Below are 16,676 nucleotides of genomic sequence, written 5' to 3'. Positions count from 1 at the left end.
TTACATGTTGCAGCAGAAATTGAGATTCAGCAAACCAGGAAGTGTTTTTTCCAATCTTCTGCTATCCAGTTTTGGTGACTGTAACCTGTTTCCTGTTCTTATTTGAGTTACTGTTGAGTTACTGTTGCCATGTTCAAAGACGTGCAGCTCAGGTTGAAGTAGCTTGCAGACTTCATGCTATTTATTGCAAATATTCTTTCACATCTTCTGGCCCAAATGCAATTTCTGAAGCTTTAGTCCCTCTATTATTTGTCTTTTTCAGCTGCACTCTCAAGAGATTAAAAAAAAAAAAGAAAAAAAAAAGAGTTTTACTAATAATTTTCTGGAGAAAACAGGCATAAAGTTCTTTAACAGTCACAAAATAAAACCCTATACAGACGTTTCGTTTTTGGAAGATTTTAAAATTGAAGTTCTTGTCAGTCCAGCACTGACTGATTCTCTGATAATAAAGTAAAATGCAGACATCCCAATCAGGTACAGCTTTATTTCAAAGTTTAGGTATGCCCATCAGCAGCCCAACAGCAACCCAATTACATTTCCCCTCCAGAACACAGACTTCAACATGAAACTGTAGCACATCATGTTGTCTAAATACGATGAATTGCAAATAGGAAAAGGTGAAAAGAAAAAAAAAAAGAATCAGAAACTGACCTTATCCACTCAAAATCTGCCAGTGGCCAGTAAACCTAAAACTTCAGGATGTAGTTTTAGCATCACACTAACCTTAGTGCTGGCCCTTACTTGAGACAGAGACAGTTCAAGGACAGAGAAAAAGCTGTATGTATATATCACATATGGTGGAAAAATACTACTAAGCAGTAAGTCAGTGATTTTGAAACAAGTAACAAAAAACAACACGTTTTGAAAATGGGCCTAAGGAAAAACTGGAGGTGCATTCTTAAATGCTACAGTATTTACATGCATGTGTGGAAGCAGATGTTCTACAGAGATGGAGACGTGCTGACAAATATCAGAGCCTGTCCAGTATGATTTGAGAGAATTATCACTGCTGCGGCACTTCTGCTTCCACTGCTAAAACAAAATCATTGTACGTGGTTTTGGGGGTAAATGCTGTATAAAAGGAGCCACAATATGTTTTATTCTTCTGCTCCCTTGAATGCAGACATTTTTTGCATGTTGACATCTGGTTTGATGTTATAACAGAAACCAGGGCAGGAAAAGGCACTTCAAAGTGTGGATGTCTCTTCGATTTCCTGGCAGTCCGGTCTTAAGCCTTAAAAAATGAAAAGGTCAGCTGGTTGTCTCCCTGCAAGCTTCGAGTCCTCCAAAAGAAAAAATGGGGACTCTGAAAGAGACACTGAGTCATTTGAAGATCAGAAAGTAAAAAATAAAATAAAAAGAAATAATAAGAGTCCAGGTTAATGATGTACTTTGAGAGACTTACAAATAAAAATAGATCTTCTGATCTCTGTGATGTGGCTCTAGCCCTCGATAGAGACCTCTGGAACAATGTGTGCATTCAGCGCCGTCTCCACTGGCATCTCCTGTTGATAGTATTGACAAGACAATGTCAACTAACAACTAATAACATTAAGCTATCGCTCATCTCTGAATACCTTAGAAAAGCCATACTGGAAATGTCTCATTTTTAACTTTAATTCTACTCAGTAAATTTACAATGCTCCTTAAAAAAAAAAAGTATTACCACTGAACTGAGCTGCACAGACTCCACAGAGATTTCCATCTGACATTCCACATCACGGATTTCTGACTTTGACGCTTCTGACTGCCTGTCCAGACATTTTGACTCTGCGGCATCCTGTAAAGGAAGAGAGAGAGAAAAACTAAGGGAAGTTCCCAAAATATATGCTTAAGAAGACAGCGTTCCATACAAAGCTACAGTATGTGAATGTTAAGAAAGTATAATTACCGTGTGTTCTGCAGGTGCAGCAGCAGGTTCAAACTCAGAAGTTGTCACATCCACGGAGTCTGTTTGGGCACTCAAAGTGTCATTCACGGGTAAGATTTCCTAAATGCCACAGAAGAAGGGTATGTTAGATGGCTAAACAAATTGAGCTTCTGAATGAAACACAGTAAAATCCTCCTGCCCATTCCATTGAACAGACTAAAAGAGAAAAATTACTTACAATGAAAATAATGCATCAGGATGGAACCAGCTACCCAAATAATTTAAAACTCAAGTTCAATACACTCCAACTGGGCACAATTTTAAATAAAGGAAGAAAGCATCCTTGTGACATGGTGTTCAAATGTAACAACAGGAACAACGGCAGTTTTTCTGTCTTTATCATGAACATTATACTGCAGGTTTTTGAGCAACTGCTCATAATAATTAACAAAAAAACCCAGAATAATTTTAACGTTTTTAAAAAAAAAAAAATCCTTGTATTATAATTTAATGTATCATTTTAACCATATATTTTTATGTTCTTATTCCTTATTTGTTTAACACTTAGACCCCCGGAGAGCAGTCATTTTGGTTTTCTACCTTAGACCCCTGCGGAGTCATCATTTTGCGTTTCTACCTTTAAAAGCCGGAGAGCAGTCAGTCAAATGCTGGAGTCGTTCATATGTATATTAGGTCGTTACCTAGGAATTCTGGAGGGAGGGGAGTGGGGGTGAGTGATTGAGGGGGTGGGGGAGTGGAGTGTTGCATGATGTCTTGGAAGCGGTTTCGTGCCATAGTTCCAATTATCTGTGGGTTTCCCAGGTTTGCTGACCAGCAGTCATTTACCGATGGAACCCTGTAAACCCCCCGCAAGATGACAATTGCAATAAATGCCATTAGTTCAGGGAGGTCCATGAACCAATGAACATGCTCCATGCACCACTCAGCAGGCCATTTGTAAATATGTGTACAAATGGTTGGTTTTTTGTACTGTTTTCATCAATAAATGTCAGCAACAAAGGACATACACCCATGTGTGTTGATTTCTCCCTAAGATGGCAAACTGAAACACTGAAACACTCCACTCCCCCACCCCCTCAATCACTCAGTGAGTGATTGAGGGGGTGGGGGAGCTGCTAAAAGCGGTGAGCTTCCTTTTGTGTTTCATCTTGATGCATTCTCAATCATCCAGGGAAACAAATCTCCAAAAGTCACCAACTTGGAGTGTTTCAGTTTGCCATCTTAGGGAGAAATCAACACACATGGGTGTATGTCCTTTGTTGCTGACATTTATTGATAAAAACAGTACAAAAAACCAACCATTTGTACACATATTTACAAATGGCCTGCTGAGTGGTGCATGGAGCAAGTTTTGGGTGGCTTGCGACCTAAAATCCAAGTACACAGATGCAAAAAAAATCAGGCCACTGTGCGATGTGTTCACTGCTACAGGTACACATGTGGTAAATGCAGACGACAGATACCGTGGCAGTGCCAGGATTGTGAGTGATTGCTGAAAATGTTGAAATGTACTCACTCACTTTTTATCATTATTTGTAAATATGTGTACAAATGGTTGGTTTTTTGTACTGTTTTCATCAATAAATGTCAGCAACAAAGGACATACAAAGGACATGTGTTGATTTCTCCCTAAGATGGCAAACTGAAACACTCCACTCCCCCACCCCCTCAATCACTCACCCCCACTCCCCTCCCTCCAGAATTCCTAGGTAACGACCTAATATACATATGAACGACTCCAGCATTTGACTGACTGCTCTCCGGCTTTTAAAGGTAGAAACGCAAAATGATGACTCCGCGGTCAATTTAGCCAATTTAGCTTCCACTTCCACCATTTGACTGCTCTCGGGTTTTATAGGTAGAAAGGTAGAAGCCTGGGGATGCTAGTGTTAATTCTGTAGTCTCAAGTGTGTAGATACGATTTCAAGAAAGACTTAAATCGGACCCTAAATGTCCACAGTCTGAAAATCTAATTTCATTACCTGGAACTACACTTAATTTAGCATCACGCTATAATAATACTACTACAGTACATAAGCATTTAAATATTTACTACAAGATACATTTAAACTGCACTCCAGCAATGAGATTGCTTCATATGATGGAGAAACATATCCCCACCTTCTTTACCATAAATAACACCCAGGATTAGTCTATAAATGTTTGCCTTTCCTTCTTGTGTCAGTCACTTGTAAGCCTCCTTTAATTTCAGTTAATTTATTTGACCTGATCAGCCTTCAGTGATTTTCTGAACGGTTCATATGTACACTGGTAAATTCCTGTTTGCTTAGCTGTCACCTGCTGGACAGCAGCAGACTCAGTGGCAACTTCTACTGCCGAGACGGATTCTGTCACAACAAACTCATCAACTGCTGTGGCATCAATCAGCATTGCCACAGCATCCTGAATGTCAAAGGAGAACAAGATAAGAGAGAAAACTGTTCTTGTAAAATAATTAAAATAATGGTTTTTAGCATATGAGCAGTACATTTCTGTATTGAGGATTACATTTAAAATCTTTTTACCTCTTTGGGTTTAGCCTCTTGTGCTGTAGCCTCAGGGCTGGTGTCAGGTACCTTCTGAAACACAGGTGCTGATGTCATTGCTATGTCATATATGGAGATTGTACTTTTTTTTCCATGCAAAAGCTGCCAAATAATCTAAAACACAAGTAATAAGGGAATTTCTACTTTACTTTTTTATCGACAGAGAGGGAAAAATACTCACTGCAGCCGCCTCCACAGAATCAACAGGAGTGTGCTGATGTAAACAAACAAAAAAACAAACAGGACAGAGTGTATCTTTAGTCTTTGCTATTAAATTTTGGAAAAAAAAAAACCTTACCCTTGTGATCGTTTGTTCTGCTTATGACAAACCTTTCATTAATATATAGGACACATGCTATACAAACAGAAGATGGCTGCAAAATGTGAAAAAGTCAATGTATTCTTGTAAAGACTAAAAACACAAAAAGAGAAGAAGAAAGTATTTTCATCAGGTGTCACCTCTGTTTTTATAGCAGTCTCAGAAGGGACTTCGGGTGCATTCTCCTCCGCCAACACCTCTTTACCATCTTCAGCAGCTGGGGTTGTAGGACTGACAGCCGCTTCAGTCACTCGTTCGCTCTCAGGTACATCTGTGACAACCTCCACCACTGATTCAGCAACAGTCTCTGTAACCACCTTGCCCAGAGGAGGCTCTCCTTCAGCAGAAACTTGGCCACCGCTAACTGCATCTCCCACTGTTTTTTCAGAGGCTCGTGTCACAGGCTCTGGTACGGCAATATCTTCTGTGGCAGCCACCTCCACTTCGACCTCAGTCACAGCACCTTTCTCTGCCAGGGCCTCAGCTTCTTCCGGTCTCTCACATTTATCCTCTGTCTCCATGTGCAAAATCAACACAGAGCACATTAAAAAACATAAAACACGACACCGGAGAGAAGAAACAGTGACTCTTGGTTTTTTTTTTTGTCAGTTTAAAGAGTACAGTTCATACAGAACAAAAGTACATTTACTTAAAATATACCATCATTTTTGTCGTTATGATGATGCAATTTTAATGTCAAGACATGTTTTACCTCCTGCGTCTCAGTTTTTATGATCGCAGAATCAACTGTGTGAATCTGGAAAGGAACCAAGAAAAGGACACTTAACAGCCAACTTTCATTATGAATGACTGACAACTGAATTAATCAGAACACGGTTAAAGGTTAAATCTATCACATTTATCATAATGTTTACTCCTGCAGTTCAAATGAATAGTTACAACTGCAGTGTGTATGATATATAAAAAGCCCGAATAACTGTAATCTTGGGTTGTTTTGATTCCCATTTTCTCATTTCTCAGTTCATTTATATCGTTCGTATATTAAGCTGTTTGCAGATCAATGAAACTGTAAAGAAAAATATGATTCTTTTCTCTGAAAACTTTTGTTCTTGAGCCAGATTGTGATCTGAGTGCTTGCATAAGAGGAAATTGTCCTGAAGGAAAAAGCGTAGCTGCTATTTATTCGATGTGAGGCTTAAGTCACAGGAGTTTTCAACACCTTTCTGTTGAAAGAATTGTTTCTTGTTCAGTGACTGCTGCTATGAACTTGTAAAATATGAGTGGAAACTGTGCGTCAGACTGTTTTTATGCATGCCATCATTTCTGCAACTGTTTAGGAGTCAGCAAAACCAGCACATACACAGATCTATGTGTCTGTAAAATGTAAACTTTGTATTTAATCTATGCATTTTACTTTTTAAACTATAAATTTTTGCAACTAATTAACAAAACCAGTGTGCTTTATTTGTCTATTAAAAGTTGACAGAGCATGTTTGTGTGAAAAATGCCTCCAGGGGGACCTTTAACCTAAGAATTCCATTTCCATGATGTGCCAATTCTTTTAGCTCCCACTGAAGAAAAATGTTCTATAGTATCTACATAAGCAGCTCAAAAATCAAAGTCTAGCTCACTTGTAAATCATCAAGTTCAGCTTTTGTTCAACTGTTACATGATTAGTCTGCTTCTGGCTTAGCCTAAAGATATAACACACTAGTGTTTGGTTTAAATGGAGACAAAAGAGGGTGTATGTGAATAAAAATACACATTTGATTTACCTCAGTTTCAGAGGCAGCAACCACTGAAGCTTCAGATGAGGGTGTGACCTATGAGCACAAGAGGTTAAAGAGTTTATTCACAAGTTAGCAAAACATGAAAATACACATGCTTCATCCAACAAAACAGAGTGTAGATGGAAAAAAGAACATAACCTGAAAAAAGGCACTCTGGGATACGTTAACAAGTATATCAGGCAGTTAAAAATATGTGCCTCTTGTTGCACTGGAGCCAGTATTGACTTTTTAAAGGTTGAGCTTTGGGAGGGGCACACACCCATATGCAGCAGTACTAAAAATGTGCCCAGAGCCAAATAATCTTCTATAAAACGGTTCATGTGGCAGATCTGTAGCTGTGATGGGCCTGAGGATAAACTGCAGCTCGAGTCTTTTCTGTACCCAAAAATGGAAATATTTACCAAAATTAGAAGTGGAATTTGGACTGGCTTTCTAAACAAACACAAACACAAACATACGCACTCCCCTTACACTTTGTGTGAGCATAGCTGTAGCTGGGCAATTACAGGGGTATTACAACCCAATGCCATGAAAAACAGTTATTCCCTCTTTTTGCTTCCCTCTGTATAATCCTGCAACAGAAAACACATTCACATCATGAAATCTGTGTTCTCCCTCAAATCCTTTCAATACAAAACTACTAAAATTTTAAATATTAAAAATGTTTGGTTCCATCTTTTTATTATAAACTACATACTGTGAACATGTTGCCACTGGAAAAACAATCAGATATTTTTAATACTGAAATGTGTTTGAATGATTACATGTTTACCAGAATACAATAAATGTCTTGCAGTTTACACTGATTTGCAACCATTTATTATTCACATCACAATATTGTTATATTACTCATAGGCGCGGTTATTTTCCAGACAATGATTCACCAAACAGCTCACATAGTGATAGAATTCATCCATATTTTTCCATCTTGCAGCCATGCTGCCAATGGCCAGTGGCACACCAACTGTGCAACCAAGTGTGTTGAGCTATAGTGACAATCACAGAGAGCGGCGTATAAATATTTTAAATCTTCATAGTCTGACTCAATTATTTAGTCTGTCTTGTGCCAGTTCTTCTTCAATATAGGGCAAAGTCTACTGGCTGCTAATCAGCAATATGAGTGTTTTTTTTTGTCCAGAATCACTCAAACTGATCTATTTGGACATTGAGTGACACACGACAACCTGATAACATTCAAAGATATCTTACTACCTCCACGTTTTTCTCCATCCTCCAGGTACTGTCATTTCTTTAACTTTAAAATTTTTTTTATTTCATTAAAAAATAATTTTGTACATTATACATTGCTAAGTGTATAATTATGTCCTTAAAGAAACAGATGCATGCTCATGAATTCTGAATGTATCTATTGAAAATACAAGGGAACTGGCACCGGTTTTTGGAGGTCGCCATGTTGCCCCGCCCGAAATGGACATCGTGTTTCCTTCTAATTTATATATGTGGCTAGAGACTGGCCACATATGTCGTACGCTAACGACAGAGGAGAAAAAGAACTCGTATTGGTTTGTGTACCTTCAAGGCAAATTTTAATTCATATTTCTATCTTCAGACTCAAGATATGAAGAATCGTACCTATCTTTTACCTCTTTAGAAGGGGTCCCCTCCACCAAAGAAGCGACAAGATGACCTGCATAAAATGTCAGACTTCTTTCTCATCTCAAGCCTCATCTCCTGAACTGGCCAGCACTCAAACGCTCAAAAATGTGCATTTTTATGTGTGCAGATATTATAATTACTTATTGTCAGCAGATTAGATGTGTGACCCTACTGTCTGTCAATAAGCCAGGTAAACAACAACAGCAGCTGGTTGTAGACCAATATTATCCAAGTAATGTCCAACAACAAGTCCAACAATCATAGATCCACTTCAAACAAAATTCCACTAACAGTGGCAAATACAGCAATGCTAACGAACAGAGAAGTTCATGTTCATGCTAACTCACCTCAGAATAATTATCATCAGAGAGGAGTGAGCTTCAAGTCATATCGGACTCCTTTTACTGCCTCCTCCACAGTAAACAGACATAGGCACCAGCAGAGGTAAACAGGGAACTGACAGCCTATGCTCACTACAGATGATCTACTGCCAGAGTTGTTTGTCCTACAGTGGCTACCATAGCTAGGATTATGCATTTGAACTGGGAGAGGTAAGAAAACAGAATTCAGATGACTTCAGTCTCCATTTTACTGACATCTTGGGAGGTTTTGAACACAGTAACTTTAACAATTTTTTATTTAACTCTGATAGATTATCAACCTAGCCTCTGAGGAAAGAAAGCAGTGGTTGCACAGTGTCTATACATGCCGAACAATTTCTTCCAGCAACAAAACAGCAAGTACTAAATGGATTTGCACAAAGATCAAATTCAACAGTCTTTCTAAATCAATTAGAAATGATTCATAACAGATTATTTTTATTTTTTGGAACTGTGAACTATGCAAAACATCACTAGTGATGGAATGAAAACATGAAGTTAGAATTGAGCATAATAGGTCCATTTACAGGGGATGGGATATTTGTATGTACAATATTTTCTTCATTTTAAAGGTCAAACTACACACATATACAGACACACTTCAAACAGACAAATTTCCTCCCAGCATTGAATTAAATATTCAGTATTCTCCAGCTCTCAGCCCACCCAGCAAAGAATCAATTAGACATGGAACATGTAAAGGTTCAAATCACACGAGTTCATAAGGGATCAAGCTGACACAGAATACTAACAGAAGTGAGGAGAAGCAGCATGCAGAAAGGAAAGGAAAGAAAATGAGAAGGAGAAGAGAAAAGGCAGAAGAGAATGAGAAATAGTCATAAAGAAAGTGGTGAGAGGCTAGAAAGTGTAGAGGCAGAGCAGATTTATGAGGAAAAGAGGGGTAGCAGATTGGACAGGAGAGGAGTGGAAGAACATAGGAGAGGAAGCAGGAACAAAATGTTCAGCCTACACAGAGGGTGAGTTGCACTGACTGTTGCTTCAGGCCACAAAAATGTAAATGCACTCAGTCAGTCTGTAGAATCCGCTGTGAGTTTATACTTTCTGCAGCCACATCCAGAGGTGGTGGGGCGTCTCTTGGGCCCAAGGGGCACCTGAGTTAAAGCCCCATTAAACCTCTTGGTCAGTCAGCTGACCAACTGTCACCATCTGTGGACTTGTGATGTTACAGATAAAAGTCATAGTTTTAACAGTGCAAGTGAAAAAGTTGTCTGCGAACAAACGTTGATAAATCTCAACAGAATAACTTGCAAATTGTCTCAAAATGTAAAAAAGTTCATAATATAGACATTAAATATTACATTATTAGAATGACAGTCAATGATGATACATTTAAAATTTTGCATAAATGTCCAGTTTTTGTTATCTGACCTGAATCTGGCATGGTGAATGGAAGCAAAGTCCTGAGACAGTGGAAATGACCACAGCACTACAGTATAACTACACAATGGCAGGCAGTCATTCTGTAGAGATGTCTGTATGCTGCCTGTAAGGTTCAGTGGGCATAACCCATAGAGGGTTTACAAATAGAACTCCTAACTGAATGGCACAAGTGAAGTGAATAAGATGGACCCACTGGAAAACTGGGAAACAGTGTAACTCTGAGTGAAGTCTTAACAAAAGGCCATGCTATAAATACTGTAGCACTGCCTCTCCCCTCTTATTTTAGGCTAGGCACACATGTGAGCATATACATGTACACCATTGGTTGTTATCTATCCAGACATTTTTTTAAAACTGCTTATCTAACTAGGGTAGAGTAGGGCTGAAATCTAGCCCAGTTAATACTGGGGAAAAGGTTTTGCTCAGTTGCTGGAAGAGAAGCCGCACAGATTTGCATGCATGTGCAATTTACTGACTAAAACAGAACATCCTGTTCACAAAATATGTGCAAGATGGCTACAAGGCACAAAGCTCAACTTACAATTTAAAACTGCAAATAGTAAATTATAGATGAGCTAGAAACAATGTTGAGAAAATATTACTGCATAGAGGAAAACTGCAGAAAAAATTGCAACTATTTAAAATTAACTGACAACAGCCATCCATATACTGTAAGCTTTTTAATTGTATCCACAATCTTCTCTGACTCAAAACCACATTATGTGATGGCAAAGATAAAACGAATGCACACGATGTAACGTTTTAAAGATTTTCTCACAACACGATAGTAACCAAAAACAAGTAATTGATAACAAACTCAATATCTGTGATAACAAATAAGCCTGTTCAAAAAACAACAACAACAAAAAACATGCATGCTCAGAGTCACTATTTTGTTTTAGTGTAGGTGATAATGGCCATTTAAAAAGTTGTTCCCAGTGTTTCAGTCTCTCTCCTACTTTCCACCTTTTTGCTAAATAGAACATGTTGTTCCCTTCGCTTCACTACCTCCAACAATTCCAGCTCCCTTTTCCCATAAGGCCCCAAACACAGCAAATACTATTTGACCTGGCAACATCAGAGAAATAGAGAGAAACCATCTACAAAAACAGCCTGTTTCCATATAATCTCATACAAACAATATGTAATTTTGATCCCAGTGACATTCATTTAAAGGAAGCATTCATTCACCTATGAGTGGACCTCATTCACTCATATGTCCATAGAACTATATTTCTGATGAAACGTGCACACTGGTAAATTTGATTCTTACTGCAACTTACCAGGCTTGTAGAAGATGTTGACAGTTGCTGATTGCTAAAGCCCCATTCACTCAGACCTAGAGATTTGTCAGCAGCTCCCAGACAACTGCTGGCCTGTAGGGAAATCTGTGTGTTCTGCAACCAGTTGGCAAATGGTTGCTGGCAATGGCAAAGAGGTATATGGTGCTCGACCAAGATTGTTTTAGTCCCTAGCAGATTGTCAAAGCTACTAGCAGTGTGCATGGAAAGCGATCACTTGTTTGTAAACTACTCACCAAGCAGTAGTGAAACTAAAAAGTACAACACAACCCATTCACCTTTATAGTAAAAGTTTTAGAATTAGCAACCTCCAGAAATCACTTTCCAGGTCGTTAAACACAAATTTCACCCAAAGTTGCCAGAGGGTCTCGAGGGCTTTGTGACTGAAGCTTAATGTATAATGTCTGACGTTAAAACCAGAAAAGACAAACGATCAATCTTTCCCTAAGGTGGGATAGCTGCAGTAGCGGAGGCAGTGATCCCCATGCCGGGTGAAACATTAGAACTGTTGACTCTGGCATGCGAAATGTTGGAAATATTTGTAGACATGATTTAAGTTTAGATTTCTGCATACAGAGGCACATGGGAGACTTATGGCTGCGATATCTGTTTCTTACCTCAGTTATTGGTTCTGTTTCAGGAATCTTGGGTTCAGGCTCTTGCACTACATTAGCTTCAACTGTAGAGGGCTTCACTGATGGAGTCTCAACAGCTCGTGCTTCTACAGTGACAGGTGTTGGGATTTCAATCTCAGCTGTCACTGGAGTCTGCTCCAACAACACAACCTCAGACTCTGGTGCCTGTACTTCATCTGGAATGGGCTTTGCAACAGGTTCTGCTTTTGGTTCTAGTTTGGGAGTTTCTACAGTAGGAACAGCAGCAGGAATGGACCGTGAGATCTTTTCTGGAGCAGGAGCAGGAGCTGGAGGTGGAGCTTTAGCCGCTTTTTTTGTGGTTCCTGCAGGGGGTGCACTCACTGCAATCCCCCGGCTGGCTTTCACCGGCGGATTGGCAGCATGTTGTTCTTCAAGTGCTCTTCTCTGGGCTTGCTGCAGGGCAGGAAAGACACAATAACATCTGATTACCGTTCTGATAGTAGTATGAGATAGTGATGGGTCATTCGCGAACGAAATGGCTCTTAGAGCCGGCTCTTTGACGTGAACGACGCGAGCCGGCTCCTTATCGCGAGCCGTCACGTGGGTTTTTGTTTTTTTCTTTCTCTCAGCCTCTCTCTCGCACTTTTTTTCCGCTTCACTCTGCACGCGAGCCTTGTGCTTTACGCTGGGCAGAGGGGGGAGGGGCGGTAGTTACACTCAGTAGCACAGGAACAGAGCCAGAGAGAGAGAAAGAGAGGCAGGGACAACAACATTAGAAAGGTATAGTAATCATCCACAACTATTTTCAGTTGCAGATGATAAAGGATTGAGAAAGTTTATTCATGCAGGTCCATATGACAGAGATATGCATGTTCTTTTTGTTTTCATATTATAATTTATATTTAATTGTGTTGTGGTTTGCAGTGTTTTGTGTTCTTTTCACTTTAAATTTGTGAAAGGAAAAAGCTGAAAATTTAAATAGTTAAAACTTGAAATGTGAATAGTTGAGTTTTGTATTATATGATTTATTTATTACATTTTATGTGGAGTGAATAAATAAAAGTATATTTACGGTGGCCCCTAGAGACAAAGCACATACAAACTTCAAATCACGTACGAACTCTGAAGCATGTACAAACTCCAAAACACGTAAAAACACGTACAAACTCCAAAACACGTAAAAACTCCAAAACACGTACAAACTCCGAAGCACGTAAAAACTCAGAAGCACATAAAAACTCAAAACACGTACAAAAGACAACAGAAGTGCTCCAGGATGCTGGGCGCAGTGTTGAGCCTTTGTTATCTTGTGGCTACACAAGCCAGCAAGTACCAACGACCGGATTTGGTGTGTGATAGTAACAGGTAGATGAACTTTTTTTTAAATTATTTGAATATATATATGAGTGCCTGTGTATAAATACACAAACAATACACACATGCTTTCAATTGTGTAATTTAAGTGATCTAGTAGCTCTGCTTTGGAAGTTCAGTTCATGCTAGAAATGTGTTTTGGAGTTTGTACGTGTTTTGTCTCTAGGGGCCACCGCATATATTTATATATAAACATATATAAATAAAACCACTTGTTTTTATGTTAGTAATTCCTTTTGTGCATAATTTTATATTATTGTTAATAATAAATTAATTAAAGCAACAAAACAACCTGAAGAGCCGGTTCGGAGCTGAAAGAGCCGGCTCTTTTTAGTGAGCCGAACCGAAAGAGCCGGATCTCTAAAAAGAGCCGGAAATCCCATCACTAGTATGAGAGGCATTATTTAAGTTTTTGGGCATACAGTTATCTTAACCCTGACATGTAGTTGGCTCATGATAACATGAACTGATATTTTCTCTCAAAAAAGTGATTATTGGAAAATACAAAGTTTGCGAACATTTGCCTTTCCAAGCAAAACAAAAGTGACACTTCATTTATAATGGCTTCAAAGACATGTTCAGTATGTAAAACAAGATAATAAAAGATAAAAGTGAAATACAAAGAAAGGCAAATGACAGTGTATGAGGTATAGATGTTCTTGAGGCTTTATCGTGTTCAGATACTGATGTTATTGTCACTTTAGCACCCAGGAATACCAGGCATGCCATACCAGCCATGTCCAACATATTTTTTAGCTTTGGACAAAACCCCCTCAGGCTTTGATGGAGGTTTTAGTAGTACAGACCACTAGAGGGAGGGGGAAACTGGGAGTAGACACAGCAAAGCTAGTTAGATAATGGGAGCTAATTAGTTGAATCAGACCGGTCCTGACAGGTTTGGTGAAGCGGGAACGGAAACCGTGCGAGTCAGCAGCACTGATGGGTGCCCCGCGGGCCAGACAGTGGGGCTAATCACATCATAATCAGGTTATAATCAGGTTACAATCACTCCCTGAAAATGCTTTTGTTAGGCTGAAGGCCAGTAAGGTATTCGCAGTGCTGCACCCATGCTGTAAGCCAAAAGCTCATGTGTATGAAAGCGCATATATCTCTGAGTATCTAGCTAGACACAATCAAAACAACTTCTGATTTTTGCCCATAAATCACCTGTAAACATCCCTATGACAAAGTAATACATTGTTTCCAATGATAAAAAGTTTTAACCATATTTCTCAGTCTTTGTGAAACTGACACACATATGCACACATACAAAGGCATATGTGACCTGAGTATCATTCAGCTATATGTCTGAAAGTTCCAAAAACACGTTCGCTTCCTGTGCTCTGATACCTCTGAGGTAAAGCAATGATAAAATTGAATTGTGAATGACTTTAAGGGTCATTTTCATCTGTCACTGCCAGACTGTGGAAGAATGAGAGAGACAGAGTCCACTCTGGCTAAAGTGGGGCAAGACATTCCTTCAGTCAACACATTACCAAATACAGATGTGTGGTGTTCAGAGTCATGCACTGGTCAGCCAGCCAGAAGCTTAAGTTTGGTGGGGGTTAGGGGCAGAGGCAATGAGGAAGGATGCCAGAAGAAGTCTGCACTGAAAAGGCTTACCAGAGCTGGATGACTGGGCTTCAACAGTGTATCAGTGCATGCTTTTATTTTTTAGTTGTTGTTGTTGTTTTTATTAATATACATTGTTAATGATTAAACATATGCTAAAGAACAGTATTGGGTTATGGAGTATGGCGTCATTGATCTCCCTCCACACCCACCCCTCCAACACACACACACACACCCACACACACCTTTTCTGTCACACCCCTTTTCCTCTGGGCACTGAATGTTGAAAAGTTACATGTCTCCAGTCATTCGGCTGAATTAGCGTACAACTGGCAAAGCGAATTCATCATACTGAATTACAAAGAGCAGCACTGTATTGAAGTACACTGTGTACTGCACTGCATTGTGTGGCTTACTGTATTTTTGGTCCAGAACATGAAAAACAGGCAAGTGGTCATTTCGTAGTATATTTAAAAAATACTAGAAAATGGAACTTATCGCATTTTATGATAAGAAATTCAAGATGTGCATAAACGTTTAATCTCTATCCGTAACCTTAACAGAGCGCACCGAGAACATCCATTGCGCACAGGAGCTGAGCACAAAATCAACAATTTCTCTGTCTCTTTCTTCTAATATAGAAACCAGAAGCATGCTCGTCAAAATTAAAAATATGTGTGAAATTTATATGTTATTTATTTAGGTCCAGTTTTGGTACCTTTTTGGTACGGTCTTTTGTCGTTGCCAGATTTTACGCACGGGTTACGGAGCGTCTGAGAGAAGCAACGACAAAGTGGAAATCTGCCAAACAATCACCAAACTGACTTAAGTATAACAAAAATAAAATAATGTGCAAAAAAGGAAAGAAAATGTAAACGAAATTTGTTTTACAATTTAAGCACTCGCTTCATTCATTTTTTCACAGAGGCAAAAAGGCGTATTTTACATTTAAATCCATGTTTTTGCAGACCATTATTTTACAGTGAATTGAACAAAGAAATCCCATAATACTCTATACTTAATTTAAGAATAAACGCCTGACGTGCGCATGCCACCACTTACCACCCTTCTCATACGACGCTTGTTCTTCTTTCTCTTGCTGGGCATCTTGGTGCGTGCTGAGGAGAACGAGGATAAACCAAAGAAATGGAACAAGCAGAGAGGCAGAGTGAACAAAGTGGATGTTTATAAAGCCGACTGTCTTTCTGTTACCTCTGTACCGAACCTATAGGAGGACTTGGATAAAAGATAGGGGCGTGGAGAAAGAGAGAGGAAAGAGAGAGAGCGCGCGCGCACGAGAGCTCAGTCAGTTGTTTGTATTGGAGTTGGTCTGCCTAGCTGGATGTCGAGTTCTGTTATGTAACCACTCCATCAAAGCAGAGAGAGAGAGAGGTGCGAGGTTGTGCGGTGCCACACCCCCTCCTCTCGATTTGTTAGAAATACTTTGACGCAAATGGGAACACCGACGCACTTGATCTATAGTTTTCTGTCCTGTGAGACTTTTAATGTGTCGCTTCTGGAACAGAACATAAACATAAAAAGAACAAAAAACATCAACAATCATTATAACCTAAAAGCCATATTTGTTGACAGAACAACCACAAGAGGAAAATACAGTCAGGCTTGTGCAGAAAACAGTGAAAACAGCCTCTGTCAGTCTTTTTTGAATACATTAAAATCATGAAGCCAAATAATAGTGTTCATTGTGCTCGTTTTTCATGCAGAGAATAAAGAGAAACAAAGCTTGTACATGTGTCTATGCCCACCACCCCCCTGGTCCCTGCATCAGTTGTGAGAACCCATTGTTTCCAGTTCCTTGTGTAGCGTTGTGCCAGTTATTGTCCAATTTAATTAAATGCATAAGTTCCATAAACATATTTTATACTTCCCGTATGTTTTACACTGATATGGATGTTTGCGTTCAGTTT

At 39.2% G+C, this 16,676-nt stretch overlaps 1 protein-coding gene across 4 annotated transcripts; it reads right to left on the bottom strand.

Annotated features, from left to right (window-relative positions):
* Positions 1 to 464: 464 nt before the first annotated feature.
* Positions 465 to 16,067, bottom strand: si:dkey-164f24.2 (uncharacterized). Of its 4 annotated transcripts, none has more exons than XM_076891032.1 (12): positions 15,811 to 16,067; positions 11,824 to 12,255; positions 6,493 to 6,540; positions 5,469 to 5,513; positions 4,897 to 5,271; positions 4,619 to 4,651; positions 4,417 to 4,470; positions 4,190 to 4,294; positions 1,892 to 1,990; positions 1,667 to 1,780; positions 1,406 to 1,505; positions 465 to 1,306 (listed from the first exon to the last, which is right to left on the bottom strand). In XM_076891032.1, exons 1-11 carry the CDS (start codon positions 15,853 to 15,855, stop codon positions 1,443 to 1,445), a joined length of 1,413 nt encoding a protein of 470 aa, XP_076747147.1. In that variant the 5' UTR covers positions 15,856 to 16,067; the 3' UTR covers positions 465 to 1,306; positions 1,406 to 1,442. The 4 variants fall into 4 exon arrangements, with proteins under 4 accessions (XP_076747147.1, XP_012773472.1, XP_076747148.1 ...); XM_012918018.4 differs by having other exon boundaries at positions 4,417 to 4,467; positions 15,811 to 16,066; XM_076891033.1 differs by lacking the exon at positions 4,190 to 4,294.
* Between the last annotated feature and the right edge of the window lie 609 nt (positions 16,068 to 16,676).

This window comes from Maylandia zebra, linkage group LG12, assembly GCF_041146795.1.
Source record: "Maylandia zebra isolate NMK-2024a linkage group LG12, Mzebra_GT3a, whole genome shotgun sequence".
In the NCBI taxonomy this organism is placed as follows: domain Eukaryota; kingdom Metazoa; phylum Chordata; class Actinopteri; order Cichliformes; family Cichlidae; genus Maylandia; species Maylandia zebra.
The sequence above is the reverse complement of the archived record's forward strand: the minus strand, read 5'-3'. Positions and strand labels throughout refer to the sequence as shown.